General features: G+C 40.7%; 1 protein-coding gene across 1 annotated transcript; it reads left to right on the top strand.

Annotated features, from left to right (window-relative positions):
* The first annotated feature begins 7,778 nt into the window (after positions 1 to 7,778).
* Positions 7,779 to 9,842, top strand: LOC149842074 (uncharacterized). Its single transcript, XM_090001273.1, has 2 exons — positions 7,779 to 8,499; positions 9,126 to 9,842. The coding sequence occupies exons 1-2, from the start codon at positions 7,802 to 7,804 to the stop codon at positions 9,592 to 9,594; spliced, it is 1,167 nt and encodes a 388-aa protein (XP_089857399.1). The 5' UTR covers positions 7,779 to 7,801; the 3' UTR covers positions 9,595 to 9,842.
* Positions 9,843 to 19,969: the final 10,127 nt, after the last annotated feature.

Here is a 19,969-nt window from a genome sequence, read left to right as displayed (position 1 = left end):
GTCCATATCTTGAGCCAATTCTTGAGTCAACCACTTACTCCACATATGGAAACAACACTCAGGATACTCTGTTATCTCAAAGGTACTTTTGAACTGATCCAGCCCATTAGATGTCGGCAACTATTGTGATTCAGATTGGGTCTCATGTCCTATGACCCAAAGATCCACTTCGGGCTACTGCATCATGACCGCATATCTTGAAAATTAAAGAAGCAATCTACTGTATATCGCTCTTCCACAGAAGCAGAGTATCGCTCGATGGATTTGGCTAGTTGCGAACTCACTTGGATCAAAAACTTATTGTCAGATCTCGGAATTCAACATCCACACCCCCATGATACTGTTTTGTGACAAGCAGACAAGCTATACACATAGCAGCCAATCCGGTTTATGATTAACACACAAAACACATCAAAATTGACTGCCACCTTATCCGCTAGAAAATCCAAAGCAAGATTATTAGTATACAATATATTCCCACGGTCTCACAATGTGCAGATATACACCTGAATCGTTGGGCAGTTGATTCAGCTGTATCGGCCGATACCAATACTCAGATGAATAGTTTTGTATCGACTCAAAAATAATAATAAAAAATTATTATGTGTCAATCATAACGTGACATGTGTTAACAAATTTTAAAATAATATTTAAAAATAAATTTTGGTATTTTTTATATTTATTAAAAAATAGCCAATTCAGGAATGCAAGGTATCGAAATTCTGCCGATACGGTGGGTATCGGCTGATAACATTGGACTTCTGCCTAACCCCAGCTTGCTTATCAAAAGAAGAAAAAAAAACTCTGGCAGACTCCCTGAACGAGCGCCCAAAGTAGGGATCAGATTTCAAAGCCAAACGTGGCACTAGAACGTCATCCATTCCACAATCTCGAAACTAAAACGAAACATGGCTGGGATGAGGAGGATCCGGATCCATGGATCTAACCAATAAAAAATCCAGAAACAGATTTTAAAGGGCATCTTCTATTTTCGATGGAATGTGGGGGGAGAAGGGCATCTTTGCTATTTCAAAGAGATTGATGAATATTTCTGATAGCAGTGATAAACACAAGGCCGTCATATGCATATTAGGGATGACAGTGGATTGGGGAAAAACAGGGATCCGTCCGAACCCATCCCGTTTGGGGGCAGGGATGGAGGGCATGAAATGCGGAATGAATTAGGGTTGGACGTGAAAATCAAAACCCATGTGGGGATGGAAGGGGGGGAATGGACTTACACTTGCTCCATCCGTGGTCCCCACTAATGAAATTACTTTTATGCTCTTATTATATTATAAAATGATATTTAAATCTTATATATATATATATATATATATATATATATATATATATATATATATATATATATATATTTTCTAACCCTAAGTTCTTATTTTTAACCCTAAAATGGCCACCTTTCTCTTCTATTTTCTTCCTCTCCTTCCTCTAATAGCTCTAAAGAAAGACCATTTAAATTTTGTATCAAGGAAATTAGAGACTCGTCCAAACCTGCCTTATTTGGGCAGAGATGGACATGAAACGGTGAATGAAGGTGAAAATCAAAACCTGCCACAAAAATGGAGGGCAAAATTTTAATATGGGGTGGGTGTGGAGAGATTGTCCTCCACACCTACCCTGGTCCATTTTCATCCTTATTGGAGGATGGGGCTGCAGTTAGAAGGAGGTAACGCATCCCCAATTGGCCAGCGAATGAATGTGAAGGATGCACACATGAGGAAGAAGTGCCTTCCCTCAAAACACAAACACAAAACACAAACACAAAACCTTGAATGAAATTCAAAGGAAAACTCTCAATAAATATCATTAAAACTAACTACGCTCTATATGCCTTTAAATAGAATTACATGAGGGCAGAAACATAAAACCATGCAATCCCAATCTCAGTCTTAGCTTGAAAACGACTTCAGGTTGGGCAATTTTTCCAAAGCACTCCAGTCTGGGCAGGTTTCTCCTTCAAAATTGAATCTTGGGGATGGGACAGATTTCACTGGGTTGAACCTAAGCCAGACCCGATCCGTTGACACCCCTATACCTAGGTGGGTTTCCAAATGATCTACACTTATGTGTTGATGATAATATTGTGCCCTTACACCATTGTTTATCTCAATATTGTTGTTTGTTACAAGGTTATTTTTATCATTTTACCTTACTAGAAAATGATATTACACCCTTTTGGCAGGTTATTTTCTAATACTAGCCAAAGTACTTGTTGATGATCTTGTCACTCATACTTTCACACTTGATATTGTTGAAGTCGACATTATGTATACAATGATATCACATTCTGTTGTTAGGGTACTTTTGTCTTTTTAATCCACCACTGTGTAGTCAAGCTATTTGTCTTTTTTGAGCTCCATTTTAAGCAACTTCATCACAAGTATCAATGAGTTTTTGCTCTCAAGTGAAGCTTATAGAGGATAAAGAATGTATATGGAATCATGTTTAGCCTCATTTTCTTGGTTTTAAACAATGATGATCTACTCAAAGGGAAAAAACACTTTGAAAAAAAAGATGACAAGGCTACCTTTCCATTGGCTTTTGTTTCTCCCTCTCTTTTGGCCAGCCTTGCAGGTTGATCCTTTTTATGCATTAGTTTTTTTTTTTTCAAATCCTGGTTAAATATTTATGAAAAAGACCAAGGTGATAATATTCTAGCACAAAAGAGACTTGCCCAATCATAGCCTATCTTAGTTTTTTTTTTGGAGGACCATGGTATTTTAATAAAAAATTCTAGCTCATGAATCTGACAAAACTACTCTTTTGAGAAAAAACAATGTAAATGCATACGTAGTGCTGTCTTCAACAAGAACAAGCATGAATGTATAAGTGACAAAATATGAGATTTATTAACAAGTACAATGATGATAATTAGTATTAAAAAATAACAATATGAAAATAGCGAAATACTAGGCTACATAATTGTGGGGTAGGAGACAAGACTACTGTAAAAGAAAACAATATCTAAGCACACATATTGTCGACATCTAGAATGTAAAAGTGTGGCATGATTTGATGTTTATTTACCTATAGCGCTTAAACCTTTAATAATTCATGTTCATTTTGAACATGTCTGAATTTTGTTGAGAAAACTAAGGGGGACTTTGATCTCTAGCAAGTGCTTTGGTGATGACTAGTATTCCTAATTTGTTGAAGGTGATATTTTTTTAATTTCTAAATGACATGAATTACGTTTTCAACAAGTGTCTCTAATCAAATGATGAGCGTGAACCTAATATTTATTCATACACCTAATGCAAAACCCAAAATTCGGTACTCAAGAAAGAAGAGGCAAACTAAACACAAACTAAATCTCAAAGAGGGTGATATTAACTTTTGAAAGAAACAAAAATTATGGGATTTGGATTTCGAAGCAAAAGATATGCTTCGAGAATACCAACTACCCAATGAGCTTATCCATCCGGAAATGATAATAGACTTTTTCCCAAAAAAAAATCACCAAGAAAATTATCGTTTTAGATTTTGCTCAAAAAGATCAGAAAAAGTTCTGGATGTCATCAAAAACTGTTATGTAAAGTCAGTTGGTTGTAGGTACAAATGCCTATTTCTTTTAATTTTCTTCAATTTTTTGTTGTTTCTCATGAAACTTACCTTACAGATGTGCATGTTTTTCTTAGTGGGAACCGACTCTTATATCTTCTGACTATGATACATAGGCAGGTTTTTATAAGGCTACCATAATTTAAGGTCTACACGCAATACTTTATCTGGTTTTAAACATGCTGAAACCATCTATGGGGATCAATTGGAACAAAAAATAAAGAACAAAACAACTTGCGCCATATAGATCCAGAGGAGCCTGAAACGTTTGTAATAAAACATCACCCTATATAGACCTTAAAGGCACATTTGGAAGTGAGAAAGATGTAAGAAAAAGTGATGCAAAATGGAAAATCCGTATGGATTTTTCGACCCTTTCAAACTAGAGAGACTTTCTCTGAGAGAGCTTTTCTGAAAAGTACACTTTTTTATAGGAAACATTCCTCATGGGAGGTGGAAGAATGTTCTTTACCAAGAGAAAGTTTATTTTTACACTTTCCACCCCTCATCACCCTCCTCTCACTCATTTTTTCCACATTTTTTCATTCTGTTTTTCTCATACTACACAAACAAGCGAAAAACTTTCATTTCAAAAACTTCTCATATAAAAAATTCTTATTGGCAAAACTTTCTTCTCGTGTGAGAGCTATTTTTTTTCTCTTCCAGAGGTTCCCTAAGTCTAATTAGCTCTCATTAACCATGTGTTGCCTTTGGTAAGTTCACATTGCACCACCGGAAGAACCACAATAATTGGATTGAATTCACTTATTTTCCAAGCACAAGGTGAAGTTATTATCATTTTCAAGCAGAAAACATATTGCCGCCATGATGTGCCACCGCCATCCGCAGCAAGATTGGTGAAGTCTCCGTCAACATTGATTTTGATTTTAGATATGCTAATTCAGTCAATACTTAAGGATATTAGTATATATTGGCGTCTCAGAGAAGCTGCCTACTCTCATATGTGCCTTGCAATAAGTGGGTAGGTTTTTATAAGGTTTGAAAATCAATGTTAATTTTTTTTTTATAAATATTCAAAGCTTAAAGAATTATATTTTTTTTATCGAAAATGCGCAATCTAAGTATCATTGCCTAACAAAATTGACCATGTTAAACACATTTGTAGGGTCAGATTTGCTAAAAACCCTCTCACTTGTACTAGGCACCTACTCCCATCCCCACTATATATATTGAGATGTTCTAGGGCTATGACCAAGTTACAACTTTGACCAAGTGCAAGTTTAAAAAGATGACGCCTAAGCGGGGTAGGTGTAGACCCAAACTTGTGGTTTATGTCACAGGGACACACCATTTTGGTTGTATCCCTGGTGACATAAGCAGATACACCGACTCAGACACCGTATGGCGTTATTTTAATATTTTTAATAATACTTTATTATGTTTTAATTTTATTTCAATGAACAAGTTATTTTTAATGTTAAAATATTCAAAAATAGTTTTATTGATTGAAAATTGAAAAAAAAAAATGTCTTCTCTTATCCCACTTTTGAAAAAAAAAAATTGAACTTTTGAGTCGAATTTGAATCCCACATCCTCAAGTCCGGGAATCATTGTGACAGCTTACGGTGCAGTATTTATAAAATGAAAAACATACAGTATGACAACAAACTCAACTACTATCAGCAAAACTTTGTAGCAAACTCAGACTCACCAATTGGGCCAGTGCAGATCTCCTTTGTGGTGGGATGTTGCAGATTCAAGACCCAATGGTACGTCGAATAATTACTGGTGGGTGTCTTGCCTAACCTCAGCTTACCTTTCAAAAAACACTCTGGCTGACTCCCTGAAAGAACGCCCAAGTAGAGGTCAGATTTCAAAGCCCTGCGGGACACTAGAATGCCATTGGCTCTTAGGGATGGCAGTGGACCCGGGCGGGGGCGGGCGACAAAGTCTTCACCCCCGTTCCGTCTCAAAATCCTGTCCTCCATCTCCGCACGGGTCTTGATTTTAATCTCCATCCCCGTTTCATGTCCTCCATCCCTGGTCCAAACGGGGTGAGGTGGGATGGGGCCCCGTTTCCTCTCGGTCCACTGTCATCCCTAAAGAAGCATAGGGGGAGATTGGAGATGGGGATGGGGCGGGGCAGAAAAAAGCGTAAGTTCATCCCCACCTCCATCCCCACACGGGTATTGATTTTAATCTCCATCCCCGTTTCATGTCCTCCATCCCTGGTCCAAACGGGGTGAGGTGGGATGGGGCCCCGTTTCCTCTCGGTCCACTATCATCCCTAAAGAAGCATCGGGGGGAGATTGGAGATGGGGATGGGGCGGGGCAGAAAAAAGCGTAAGTTCATCCCCACCTCCATCCCCGCACGGGTCTTGATTTTAATCTCCATCCCCGTTTCATGTCCTCCATCCCTGGTCCAAACGGGGTGAGGTGGGATGGGGCCCCGTTTCCTCTCGGTCCACTGTCATCCCTAAAGAAGCATCGGGGGAGATTGGAGATGGGGATGGGGCGGGGCAGAAAAAAGCGTAAGTTCATCCCCACCTCCATCTCCGCACGGGTCTTGATTTTAATCTCCATCCCCGTTTCATGTCCTCCATCCCTGGTCCAAACGGGGTGAGGTGGGATGGGGCCCCGTTTCCTCTAGGTCCACTGTCATCCCTAAAGAAGCATCGGGGGAGATTGGAGATGGGGATGGGGCGGGGCAGGAAAAAGCGTAAGTTCATCCCCACCTCCATCCCGGGTTTTGATTTTAACCTCCATTCTTGTTTCATGTCCTCCATCCCCGGTCCAAACAAGCGAGGCAGGACGCCGCCACGTTTTCTCCCAGTCCACTGCCATCCCTATCAGCTCCACTATCTCAAAACTAAAACGGAGCATGGCTTGGATGAGGCGGATCCAGAACAATGGATCCAACCAACAGAAAATCCGGAAACAGATTTTCCAGGGCATCTTCTATTTCCTATGGAATGTGGGGAGAAGGGCATCTTTGCTATTTCATATGAGTTGATGGATATTTCAGATAGCAGCGATAAACACAAGGGCGTCATATGATATTGATGTTCCCTAAAAACAGGTAAAAAAAGGAATAAAGGGCAAAATAGGAAAACAAAAAATGAGGACAATGCCCAGCCGTACATGCTGCCGTCTGCCCCCGAAGCCCCACGCCTCTTTGAAGTTTGAAAGTTGAAACATAAAGACAAAATACCACATCCTTCAAATTCCAAATTCCGGGATACCCTCGTCCCCATGGGTAACAAACGAACAAAAAGAAAATACGCTAGGCCCCCGCAGCCCCAAAGGGAAGGATAACGGGAAATTTCAATTAGGACCAACTTTTACCGTTAATTTCAAAAAAAAGTTAATTTTCTGAATTTTCTGAGACTTGAAACGCTTTTCTGAAAACTGTCAAATACAGGCCTTGGATTAACATCAGACATGTTGAAAAACGTGGTTCTTTTGAGATTTCCATATAGTACTTTGGAGTTGAAAAATATACATTTGTCATAAAAAGATAAGGCAGAGTTTTTTAGTCATTTGAGAGGGCATCATTGTCGCTTGACTCAATTTACCTGAGTTAATGGGTTGCAAATGGGTCAGATTCAGGAAGGAAATTTTGCAAGTTTTGGCCGTCCTGAATCTGATTCGAACTGGCTCTCCTATGTATTTTTTGACCCGAAATCCGAACCGTTTGCATTCTTTGTAACCTATATGGTCAATGGTAACACCGTAAGAGTAAGACCTAAGAGTGGGTCTCGACGATTTTCAGAAAAGGAGAGGTCTATATCAGGAAATCCTGAAATCAAAAGGTCTCTTTTTCGGAATTAAGGGTAAAAGGTTGGATTCTAAACAAAATTTTCACAAAATTGAAAAAACGAAATGTCGTTGAGAAGAAAACCCGCAGGTTGAGCACTAATCGATCCGGACTCTCCGGGCCGCTGGGTTCCCGCAAGGTTCGGACTCAGGTGACGTCTGGGCTCCACCCTCTCCTCATAATCCCTTTCCTCCTCCTCCTCCTCCTCCTCTCTTTCTCTCTCTCGACTTCCTCTCCTCTGCGTCAACTCGCTCTATAGTTCCTCTATTCCATTGTTCCTCCTCTTCTTCTCTTCGAAGTCTACCAATTCACAGAGAGAGAGAGAGAGAGATTCTTCCTCCCCACTAGTTCAGAGGAGACCGATAGCACGAATTCCGATCTCTGCACCCTTTTCTCCGGCGTTTTCTTTTCTGGATATCATATCGGAGGGAGTTTCCTCATATGCCGTTGGAGGTGAAGGCAGAGGAGAGGCCAGCGGCTGCCCAGCCGTACCCGAAGGTCTGCTTCTCGTTCGCGGCCTACACGAAGAATGTGATCAGCCACCTGAGGAACTGCCAGATCCCGGTGGCGCAGGGCCTCTCCGACGAGGAGTTCTCGAGGATCGAGCAAAGCTTCAACTTCGTCTTCCCGCCGGACCTCCGGGCTATCCTGAGCGAGGGCCTACCCCTCGGCGTCGGTTTCCCCGATTGGCGATCCTCGACGTTCCGGCAGCTGCGGATGATGTTCGACCTCCCGATGGCCGGAATCGTCTACGGCGTCGCCAAGGGCTGGTTCTGGCACGACTCCTGGAGCCAGAGGCCCGACGACCCCGACGAGGCCACGGACCGGGCCAAGGAGCGCCTGAGGGAGGCGCCCGTACTCGTTCCGATCTACAGCCACTGCTACATACCCTCCCGGCCCGTCATCGCCGGTAACCCCGTTTTCTTCATCCACGACGCCCATTTCCACTACTCGGGCTTCGACGTCGCCGACTTCTTCCAGCGCGAGGCCTTCGTGCCCTTGGGCTTCCGGCAGGCCGACGGGTCCGTCCCGCTGAGGCGCTCCGTGAGTGACGATCGGACGTCGCCGGAGTTTCCGGAGCCGGTCGTCCGGAGTGCCGGGAACTCACCGAGAAAAGCAAACTCCTGGATGGTCTCCAGGTATGTACATATGTGCGCACACCTGATTTTTCTGCTGATTCCCGTCGTAACCCTGTTTTCTCCCTACATTTTTAAAGAAATCCTAACGTCCGAAACTACGCCGTAGAAAAGAAAACGAGGCAACTGAACCGGTTCGGAAGCGAATCATTGATTCGGTTCGAATTTCGGACGTGGAAATCGGTTTCGGTTACCCAATGGATCTGGAGTGAAGATTGAAAACCCCGGCAAAGATTAAACAATCAAAATCAAATCGAACCGTGGCTCGGCTTAGTCGACGAGTTTGCGGTTCGTATGGACTCCGATTCGTTATCTGACTCGGCGGAAGGGGACGGGATTTATACGTCATATCTGAAATGAAATCTGTAGGGGTATAATAGGCATTTGAGTGGATAAAATCATGAAACTATAAAAGTTTCATTGGTTGAGCTTTTCCCGGATTCTGTTTGGGACGAGATGGACTCCACCACGGCAGAAGAGCCCAAAAAGGCATTGTTTGCTCTCCCCAAGGAAAAGAACAAACGGCTCTTTTCAGTTTTCACTTTCGAAGTAACGCCGACGCGACGTTTCTGAGAAAAGATGGCTCCTTCGAACATTTTGTGAATGACGAAACTGCCCACGTAACGCAGGTATAAGTACTTCAACGGCGCCCGGAAGCACTCGCTGCCGAGCAACGCGCTGGACCGGTTCAGGATGCAGGCGCCAGCCTGGGTGGCGAAGGCCGCTCGGCGGATCGAGTTCTGGTCCGACCTCGTGGAGGGGACGATGGTCTCCGGAGACGCGGCGGCGGTGGTCAAGGGGGATGAGGAGAGGGGGGAGCGGTGGGTGGAGGCGTACCTGGTGGAGATGGAGGGGAGGCTGAGGAGGGGCGGGTGGAAGGAGGACGACATCAGGGAGATGATGGTCGGCGGCACGAACACCGAGGAGGGAGCGGCATGGGTCTCGCCGGACAGGGAGAGCGTGGCGTCGCACGTCCGGCTGCTGTCGACGGCGCTGTTCAGGGCGGGGTGGAGCGAGCAAGACGTCGTGGAGTCGCTCGGGCTCTTTGAAGAAGAGCGCCGGTTGGAGATCGTACCGGTGGAGAATGGTGATCAATGAGAAGAGGAAAATTTTTTTTATTGTTTTTTTTTTCTCTTCCTCTGGAAGTATAGGAAAAAAAAATTCTCGAAATCCTTTGGAAAAAGAAGTCCATTGATGAAGGGTAGTTTCGTCATAATATGTGGGGGAAAATCCTCCATGTTTTAAGGATGCTTATGTTATTCTTTTTGTTTTAACTTTTTAACAGGAAGCGAGGCTCGTGGGTTTTGGTGGGAGTTTTTCTTCTTGATAATTAATTTAAAAAAGTTGTTTAGGTTTTGTTGTGTTTGGAAAGCGGGAGATCATTTGTGACTTTAAAAGAAACAAAGAGTGACTGGGAATTTGAGCAACTTTTTTTTATGAGCCAGCCCCCCCCACTAGCTATACAACTCATACCACTGGGTTTTGAACTTGCGACGTCCCAACAGTGCACTAACTGCTCCTACGAAACAAGCCGAGCCCCCCCCCCCCTCCCCTGAATGGCATTCACCGCGTATTGGATGTACGGCTGAGAACACTGCAGGGCGTGCAGTGTTTCACCTCCTAACGTGAAAAAGAAGTCCATTTCCGTAGAAAAATGGGCCTCTTTCCCGGGGGGGCTGAAAGCCTGAAACTGAAACAAAATACCTCCTCGGGAATTAGCTTAGTGAGGCTCATGGCTTCGTATGAAAACAGGACTGCGTCCCCTTCACGCTGAAAAGTACGTTTCCTACGAAACGTGCAAACACGGCATTGTAGATTTTTTTGTTTCTTGAACGGTTAAGTCCTGAAGAATTCTTGCTCAAACGTATAATTTTTATGAAAATTGTGTGGGAGAGATTAATTCAGATTATTTTCTGTAATATGCAATAGTTCAGTCCAACATGCCAAATCAATCACCGTATGACCATTATTCAATTGCAGACCACTCACAGTCGGCCTGTATTTATTCCCTATTTTTTCAAACCGTGGGTCCCAACATCACATCCAACCATGCTCTTAGCGTCATGCTCAGAGTAATCCACTCGCTAGAAATCAATTCTGAGAACTGAATCCAACAGGATGACTTGAGTGTGACCTAGTTCAGCTCAGATTTTGATGTGTGCCAAAAAAGTTTACAGCTGGGGTTTAGGCAGACTCTCACCAGTTATTATTCAACGTACCACTGGGGTTTGAATCTGCAACTTCTCACCAAAGCCCACTGACAGCACCTACTAACCACACGAGCTCCCCCGTTGGTTACCGAAACAGCTTTTTTTTTTTTTTTTGACAGAGGAATTCGAACCTGAACCCTTCAGGACTCCGCTTACCACATGAGATACACCACCTCGTCGGTTAAGGAAAGCGATTTGGCATCCTCACCGTCCACAAATTACATAAAGACCGTGGGGTCCTGGTGGGATGACGCAATGGACGGAAAGTGATAATGATCTGCCCTCCAGCAGTGTTAATCAAAGCGCAAGTCTTTGACATTTAATGTTTCATAGATCCGGTTTTTAATGGAGGACATGCGTTAAAATCTATCACAGGGATACTCCAACTTTATAGAAAAAATGATAATAATAGCATATTCCGTGTCCCCTTTGCCTTGTGTCCTTGTGACATTAAAATAAAATTCTTTTTGTATGTATACACGTGTATGTGAAAAAAACTATTCCATAGACTCTAGTAGAAACTACGGATTTAAATGTTTGTGATTCAGATTGGGATGCAACCCTTCGGATCTCAATTCATGAAAATATTTTATCCAACCAAAATATTGGCTAATCAGAGTCAGATTTGAATTCAAATTTAGACGGACAAAAACTCATCCACATTTTTACCTGTAACCAGTTATGTATATCTGTGAAATCCAGATATCTATTGGATTCGGTAGCACAATTCAAAACCATATCTGAATCTTATTATAATCGGATATTGGCTTACCAAATCCATGTAAATGGAGTTGGATTCGGTAAAATATGGGATAAAATCGGATGAGTTGACATCCTAGGTAGAAACTTGTTATCAAGATTTTATTGGTTTTCTTTGGACTAAGTCCCATGGATGTGAACTACATCAAATAAGCGCACACACAAATATAATTGTATATATAGCCAATAGTTGGTTAGGTTGTTTGGACTTACTAATACCGTAATGCAATCCACGGAGTTTTTTTTTCTTTTAGCCTGTTTTGTAGATCAAACCCTACATACATGATTTGCATAGTTTGCTTATTAAGACATTTTGGATTGACCCTACATCAAGTTTTGAAGAGATCCAAAATCAATTACCCATGATACATTGCAATTTCTCAATCAATAACTTAGAATTTGAGTCCATGATGAGCTACACATCCTTCTAAATGAACCATGTTGAACACATCTATAAGATCAATTAATAGACACATCCCACATCCATGACTTAGTGTGGATTATGGTACTAACACTATAAGAAAAACGTTAATTAGCAACCGAAATTTGTGATGAATTATTTTTGTTGTAAATTAGTGATGAATTAGCTAGAGAAAACTAGTCGTTCTTAAAATTGAAATTAACAACATATTTTGTGACAGAAAATTCATTGCTAAGTAACGACGAAATTGGCGACAAAAAAATTCTATCGCAAAACTCATTGTACTTAGCGATGGATTTGATGATGAACTTTTTTCGTTATTAATTAGCGACGTATTTTGCGATAGAAAATTTTTGTTGCTACTTTTCGATTTAAAAATGGCCCACCTAGGGCGTGAAATTCTCCCTCCGTCGGTTACTCCCAAATCGGCCGACGGGGGAAGAGGGCAGCCTCGGGAGGATGTTCACCTCTCAGAGGAAGGGGTGGCCCGGATGGACACTCACCCCAGGAAAGGTCGACTCCGCCGGCGGTGGCAAGAGCTCTGTAGTCGCCTCCTCCCCTACGACGATTGTGAACCCTAGCTTCGTTTCTTCCTCCAAACCGAACACTCTCTCTCATCTTTGTCGTCGTCCCTCTCTTCGATCGCCTTCCTTCGTCCATCGGTTCACTTCTTCCAAGCCCTCCGATCTTCCTTCGCTCAGAATCCGGCGGAATTCCGGTGAAGAAGCAAGGGTTTTCACGAACTCTGCCCCGACGATGGAGCCCGCGAAGCCGGTTTCGAGACCCAAGCTTGAGATGATCGTGGATGTCGATCTGGGGAACCGAAGCTACCCCATCTACATCGGCTCCAGCCTTCTTCGCGAGCCTGAGTTTCTTCAGAGGTAGATGGAGATACAAATTCTTATTTTTTTTTCCTTTTTTTGGCCATGATCATTATGAAACTTCTTGAGATGCCATTTCATGAGAGAGAATGGGTGAAATATTTGAGTTCACCGTAACTTGTCTTATTATTACAAGCCTCAGTGTAAACATTAATGCGACTTACAATAGTCTAAGAATTAATCTTTCTGGAATTCACATGTCTTACCTTGTGATAAATTTATGATCCTTCTCAACATATGGAAGGAAATCAAAATTTACTCCATAACGGACTTGACCTTTTCTTTGCCTTTCTCTTTGAATGTTTTCGTCAACTTTTAGGCAATGGATAAAAACAAATCATCTTTTAGGCATCAGATGTTGAGGGTTCTTCCAATTATGAAAAACAAGTTGTAGAAACACTATCACCTCTGAAGTTGTAATGCCATCTCCCTTTTTCATCGGCGCTTCAACCTATGTCATTGTCTTCTCTTACTGTACTGTTCTAGACCTCTGAAACGTGCCTCAAACCATCTCATACAACACTTATTAGTTTTCCCTTATACTGGTTTATTACCATGCATCCTCTATTGTACTTGCTCAATTCAACTCTCTAACATTTGCATCTAACCCACATAAGCCATCGTGGTTTCTCTATTTTTGCCACCACTTATGCACAAAAACAACTTCTCATTTGTTTATGGTCCTACTAAACATGCACTTGTATACTCATCTTATTTTACCACTTTGTGAATTACATGTATTTTCTCCCCCTAGCATCATAAATTCAATTTCCCTATTTCTGTGCTACCGTGCATTTAATAAAAAGTAATCTATTTTCTGTTGAAAATTACTTTATAAATTAAAGAAAATTACTACCATTAAAAGACATATATTTCCTCAAGTTTCCATCACATTGATCATGGTGCATATGTGAAAATTACAAATTTAATTTTTTTTAGTTTATTTTCAAGAGTGGATCTTTTTTCATGATTTTCACTTTGTGCAGGTGATCTAGAAAATGTTATAGAAAAACACACCAAGGTGTGGAATTTTCTTGAAATGCTGAGAAGTGTTCCAGGAAATGAAACTGAGGCATTCAAGGATCAATCAATGTCACGAAATGATTGGAAGGTGTGTTCTGGACTTCTTGTAGCTTCTTTTTCAAAATGTTGATTCATAATTAGTTAACTATTAGCTCAAATTTTCTTATTTTTTACTATGTGATTTTGCTGTTATGTCTCTCTGTGTGTGTGATTCTGGCATGTAAATCATGATAAGCGTAATGATTGATGGAAATCCTGAACACACACACATGCATATATGCAAAATTCTTATTTGTGATTATTGATTGAATCCAGATAGACCGATTCAGCTGATCCGGACACATAGATGCTAGTAAAAGTTGTTCTGGAACCATTATGTAGCTCAAGAACTGGGCTGGAATCATGGGCAAACCTTATATTTTTGCCGAGTTCAATATATTTTGCTTGTACTAGACAGAGGAGAATTGCAAAAAATGGAAATAGTACTTGTTTATTTTCCATAATCTTGTTGGATCTGAAGACAATGTGCTAAATGTGAAAGAATACTTCTTTTATTGCCAACTGCTTTCCAATGTCCAACTAATCTGAATATTACTAGCCTAAAAGATTAAGATATTATGCACTGTGGCTGATTTGTCATAATAAAACAAAGCTACACAGTACACACAAGTAACGTAGTCACAGATACAACATTAATTATTAAATTATACTCTTAAAAAATGATAATGCACAGCACATCCATGTATATGTCTCTGAATCCATGCACTGTATTGTTCATTTATTCATACTGGAACTGCTATCCTGAAAGCCAAGAAGTGACAGGTTGCAATTGAGCAATACTGTTTCCTAGAGCATATAGCAGACTGTAATCCTGTTATTATTTATAGTGACTATCAAGGATATCCCTCTCTCCACTGCAAATTAGTTATCCTACAAGCCTGCCTGACAGGGAAGAAATAAGCAGAGAGTTTGCTGATGGTGGATAAAGCTTTCAATTGGAGCTCGTGGTCATAGTGAAGCCCTACACATGTTGAGAAAATGTGTACTTGTACTCTACACTTATCTGCATGTGCAATTGGTATTAGCACTTCCTGAAAAGAATAGAAAAAACACTCAACATGAGTGTCATACCTCTGAATGAATGGTTGAAATAATGACTAAAAAGGCTTAAAGAATGTGTAGTTTGAATTTTGAAAGCTTTGACTTCTAGTTCCTTGACTGCTCTATTCACTTTTTATATTGCTTCAGGTACACCTTACTTAGCTTTGCATGTGATTTATATATGAATGCGAACACAAGACAGGCTTTGAGTCCCACAACATAAGGAAGCTGATATATGAATACCATTTATGTTGCTTCTAAGTCATGGATGATGTTTCTTGTGTGCTTTAAAATTTGAACATGTACTGGAAAACTGAACAAACAAGTTCATTCTGCCAATTAAGTTGTGGTTTGTGTACATCTTATTCTTGTCTCTTTGTATCTTTGTTAAAAGAACTCCTTCCTTATGTTGCAGAACGATCGCAAACTTGGATATGAAGATAGAATTTGTACCTCCTGCACTGATAAACTTTGTAGCCAGAAAACTTGTTGACAATGGTTTCAAGCTTTATGAGAAGGTTGTGATCTTTACTTTAAAAATAGTTGCATTTCTGTTGTACTGTTCTGTTGGATTATTTGTTGTGTCTTACCCATTTGCTTGCTATTGTTGTATCTATGTAACTGTCATCATTAGTCATGTATTTGTTTACTGGTAGATAAAACAATGAAGAATGTTTTGAATAATTTAATGTCTTGGTGATATGACAACCTAAATAGGAGAAAAAGTTGATCAATTTTGTGGAGAATTTTTTTTTACATATACACTTATTTGGATGTGCACATATTGGTGAATTTTCTAGCCTTTCTTTTAAGAGTTTTGAACCCTGAGGATCCTCAATTAAAGGGATTGCAACTCTATTGACGCGGCTGCTTCATTGGCATAGGCAGTCTTGGACCCACTTGTGGCAAGGTCCTTCAACAATCAGAGCTAACCAATTATAAGAATGATGTTGCAAATTAAATCTTGATCTTTTTTGGGTTTCAAAATTTGACATTTTTGTTTGACAAAGTTCCTACAAGTTGCAAATCAGTCGACCATTCTAGGCATCTTCTGGATGGTAGTTACCTTTACTGTTGGGAAATAAGTGAATTTGAAAGTTGCATTAACAATAGACTATGAAAATGATGGCTTGCCTTAGTCACCTTCTAAGATATTGTCAGTTTTTTCAAATTATTGATATTTGATGGCACCAAATCAAACATATTCTCGTAAGTGTGTAGAAGTATTTGTTAGAAATATAATATGAAATGGAGAAATAAAGTGAGCAAAGCTTGTATCTTGCCATTAGCGATGTCAAGTGTCGGACCGTTGTTCAACTTCTACTTATTCAGGTATGCTCCTCCCACCCCCGCAATGTTTCACTTATTATTTCTATTTGGATATTTGAGCATCATATTCATCAGGTTTATATTGGTATTAATTCGATGTATGTATCTTGTTTGTTAACAACATGTCTTGTAGAGAGGTTTTGTTTCTCTCTCTCTCTTCTTTCATTGTTGATTTTTCAAGTGTTATGAAAGATCTCATTTGCCAGGCTCTTAACAAATATATTGTATACAATGATGAACCATCTCTACTAATTTTGATATCTATGAACCTTGTCTACATTTGATTACCCCAAGAAAACACTATGAGAAAAGAATCATTAAGAAAATAAAAGAAAAAAAGTGACAAAAATCTTTTATTATGCATTTTCTCTTTTAATGTTGTAGCTTGGATCTCTTCTCAGATTTGAGACAAATAGAGGTCTCATACTTGTTGCAACTTAGGATCCGAGCCGAGCTGGAATCCCTCATGAGGACCCACTCATTTTAACATAGGTCCAACTGATGAGTTGTGGAGCCTGATTCAAAGTTTTTGCCCTTGCAGTAAGGGGGGTCCAGGGGCTCTTAGTTAAAACTGCATAAAAAAAAAACCTAATTTTTAGTCAAATGAAAACTTTGACACTCATTTGACTAAAAAATTCAAGGCGTGTACGCCTCGGCTTGAGGCACGTCTTGCCTCGAGGCGTGCACTTTAAGGCATATGAGGCGCATGCCTTAGGACTTTGTTTTTTTTTTTAAAATTTTTGTGACAGATTAGCGATAGATAATATCTGTTGCTAATATTCAGTGATGAATTTTTTATGTTTTGCAATAGATTATATTATGTCGCTAATGTCATCGCTATTTTAGCGACAGAATATAATCCGTCGCAAAACTGAATCCATGCTTATTTAACGATGAATTAGCGACGAACCATGTCCGTCGCAAATTAGCGATAAAAGTAGCGACAAATCAATTCTGTCGCTAATTAGCAATGAGAAATATGCGACAGACACTATCCATCTCTAATCCGTCGCTAAACTGTTTAGCGACGGATAGCGCCTGTCACTAATCCACATTTTTCTTATAGTGTAATGTTGTCTTTAAGTAACATACCAATGAATCAACTTCATTTTTGTGCTAGTCCAGTTTTTTGGGTATGTACCAAACCATATGTCCATCCAATTGAGTAAGAGAATTTGTAGTGTATTGGTTCTTTGGTACATATCCAGTTTATGAAACCCAGTAAAACCCTTACTCCTACCTTTGGGTGATAATGCCATCGATGTTGGATAGTCCATGATTGATGCATGGCATAGGATAGATTGGGTTGAGATGCAGGTTAGCATCAATATTGTGAATCCAACTGAAAGGCCTAATTTGTTGATAAGTGGCCTTGATCCTGTTAGATAGCCTTAAATCCATTTGAATATGATCATAGAGACACTATTTCACCAAAGGAGTGCATGTGGTGTCATGTCACATATATTTAGAATTACATAATCACCGAGCTAAACTTTTAAGATTATTATGAGAAGGAATAAAAAAAAAGCACCCTCCAATAGATATAAACAAATTTTTTTATTTTTTTAATGGGGTAGGGAGGGTGGGCAGGTTATATGTTCCCCTAGGAACACGCACTGTAGCTACAGTGTGTCTTCCTGGGTCCCCACTGAGCACCGCGTGGTGCTCAGTGGGGTGTAGGGGGAGCCGTACATCTTGCAGGCTGATGTACGACAATGTACCCCCCCCCCCCCCCCCGTACACCCCACTAAGCGCCACGGCTCAGTGGGAACCGCTGAACATGCAGGGGTGCACACGCAACACCCTCTCGGAGGGAGGAGAAAGTGACGCGCCGAGACAAACCTAATTGGATGAAATCAAAGGAACAAGTAACAAGTTAACAACTTACTTAAGGTGGGTGATAATTTGTGTAACTTGGGAGGAAACCAATGTTGTTAAAATCTATAATAAAAAAACCAATGTTGTTAAAATGAGACTGAATAGGCCGATTCAGATCTAATCGTCCCAAAGACGATTCAAAAGGAGCCAATTCAATTCTTTTTTTATTGTTTGAGGTTAAAAAAATCAATATTTTTAATATATTTTTAATATATTTTTTAATGACTTATTATTTGATTGGTGAAAAGTTGATTGATTCCGATTGATTTGATTTGATTTGATTGTTTTTTTTACCGATTCACCTAGAGAACCGATTTTGACAACATTGGGAGCAACTAAGCCCCATTTTTTTTATAGGCAAGCTGGGGCTAGACAGACCCTATCAGATATCTCTTAAGCCCCATGTGTCAGAGGGATTCGAACCTGGGCCTTTAGCTTGGCACAGGACCCTACTTACCACATGGGATACCACCTCTATGGTGCAACTAAACCCCATTTGGGATATCTTTGATGTCAACTTAAATCAGCTACCTCTACCACCTTTCCTTCTTTCCTTTACTGAAGCTGTCTGGTTTTGCAGATATTGAAAAATCAAGGATATGGTCTTGGTTAGGGATGGTAGTGAACCACGGGCCCCGCCCCGCCTCGCCCCATTTGGATCGGGGATGAAGGGCATGAAATGGGGAGGGAGGCGGGGATGAAGGTTAAAATCTATCCCCGTGCAGGGATGGACTTACGCTTTCCTCCGCCCCATCCCCATCTCAATCCCTGCCTTTCCCCGCCCAGCCCAGCCCCGTCCCGTCCCCAATCCTTTAAGGAATGACTATAGACCGAAGGGAAACGGGGCCTCGCCTCACCCCCATTTGGACCGGGGATGGAGAACATGAAACGGAGACGGGGGTGGAGGTTAAAATTCATCCCCGTGCGGGGATGGAGGCGGGGATGAAGGTTCAGATTTTGAAACGGGGCAGGGGTGGAGACCTTGTCCCCCGTCCCGTTCCACTACCATCCCTAGTCTTGGTCAATGTGCTACGGTTAAAATTACAATAAAAAGTCAGGTTCTTATTGTCTCTACTGTTTATGCAAATAACTACTACATTTGAAAGCGTACTTTTTTTACTATTTGATTGCTAATCGAGTTGGTTTGTTTCCTTGATTGTTGGTTGGTGATTGAAATGTTGTTCGAACGAAAGCGGGATGCCCATGATTTAGTAGCTATCCAGGATTTCAATAATTTTAGTTCAGCATGTGGTCATATAGAGCTCCTGAATGACCACCCTAAAATTTATATTAAGAAATTCTCAAGTGGGTTCCCTCCATTGGGACAGCAGAATTGATAGAGCTCTTACAGCACACGATGGATCATAGACCTCTTGCATTCTTGCTTGGATTTTGTAACTAAGGTGGTATTAGGTCATGTTGGTTAGGAAGGCGAAGATTTTGTTCAAGTTCTTCAAGATGTGGACCTTGCTCCTTGATTGTGACGGCATCATCGATGAAGCCTGGAACACTCCAGTTCAAGGTGTTCTTATGTTTGTTGTAGTGTGCAAGGTGGACGAGATCAAGAGAATTGAGAATTTGGAATGCTCAAAAGGTGGGTGATATTGAGCAATATAAAAGTAGGCTTCAAAATGACATTATGGGCACATTTGAAAGCTAGAAAGATGGAGGAAAAGTGATGCAAAATGGGAAAATTAGTACAGATTTTTTTACCCTTCTAAATGACAGACTTTTTGGCTGAGAGAGTTTATTAGAAAAGACATGTATTCGTGTATTACTTGTTACCATATCTATTTATTTCCTACTTTTACCTTATCTCACTTACATTAAGAAATTGTTAGGATGAGATAAGTGAAGGTGGTTAGGGTATC

This window comes from Nuphar pumila, chromosome 3 (genome assembly GCF_984573655.1).
Source record: "Nuphar pumila chromosome 3, dmNupPumi1.hap1.1, whole genome shotgun sequence".
Classification (NCBI taxonomy): Eukaryota; Viridiplantae; Streptophyta; class Magnoliopsida; order Nymphaeales; family Nymphaeaceae; genus Nuphar; species Nuphar pumila.
This window is presented reverse-complemented; position numbering and strand designations above follow the sequence as displayed.

What these genes read in the sequence shown, in the direction of transcription:
- LOC149842074 (XM_090001273.1), top strand. Translation starts at nt 7,802, where the DNA reads ATGCCGTTGGAGGTGAAGGCAGAGGAGAGGCCAGCGGCTGCCCAGCCG. An exon ending in AACTCCTGGATGGTCTCCAG is followed by an intron (nt 8,500 to 9,125) that starts GTATGTACATAT and finishes CACGTAACGCAG; the next exon opens with GTATAAGTACTTCAACGGCG.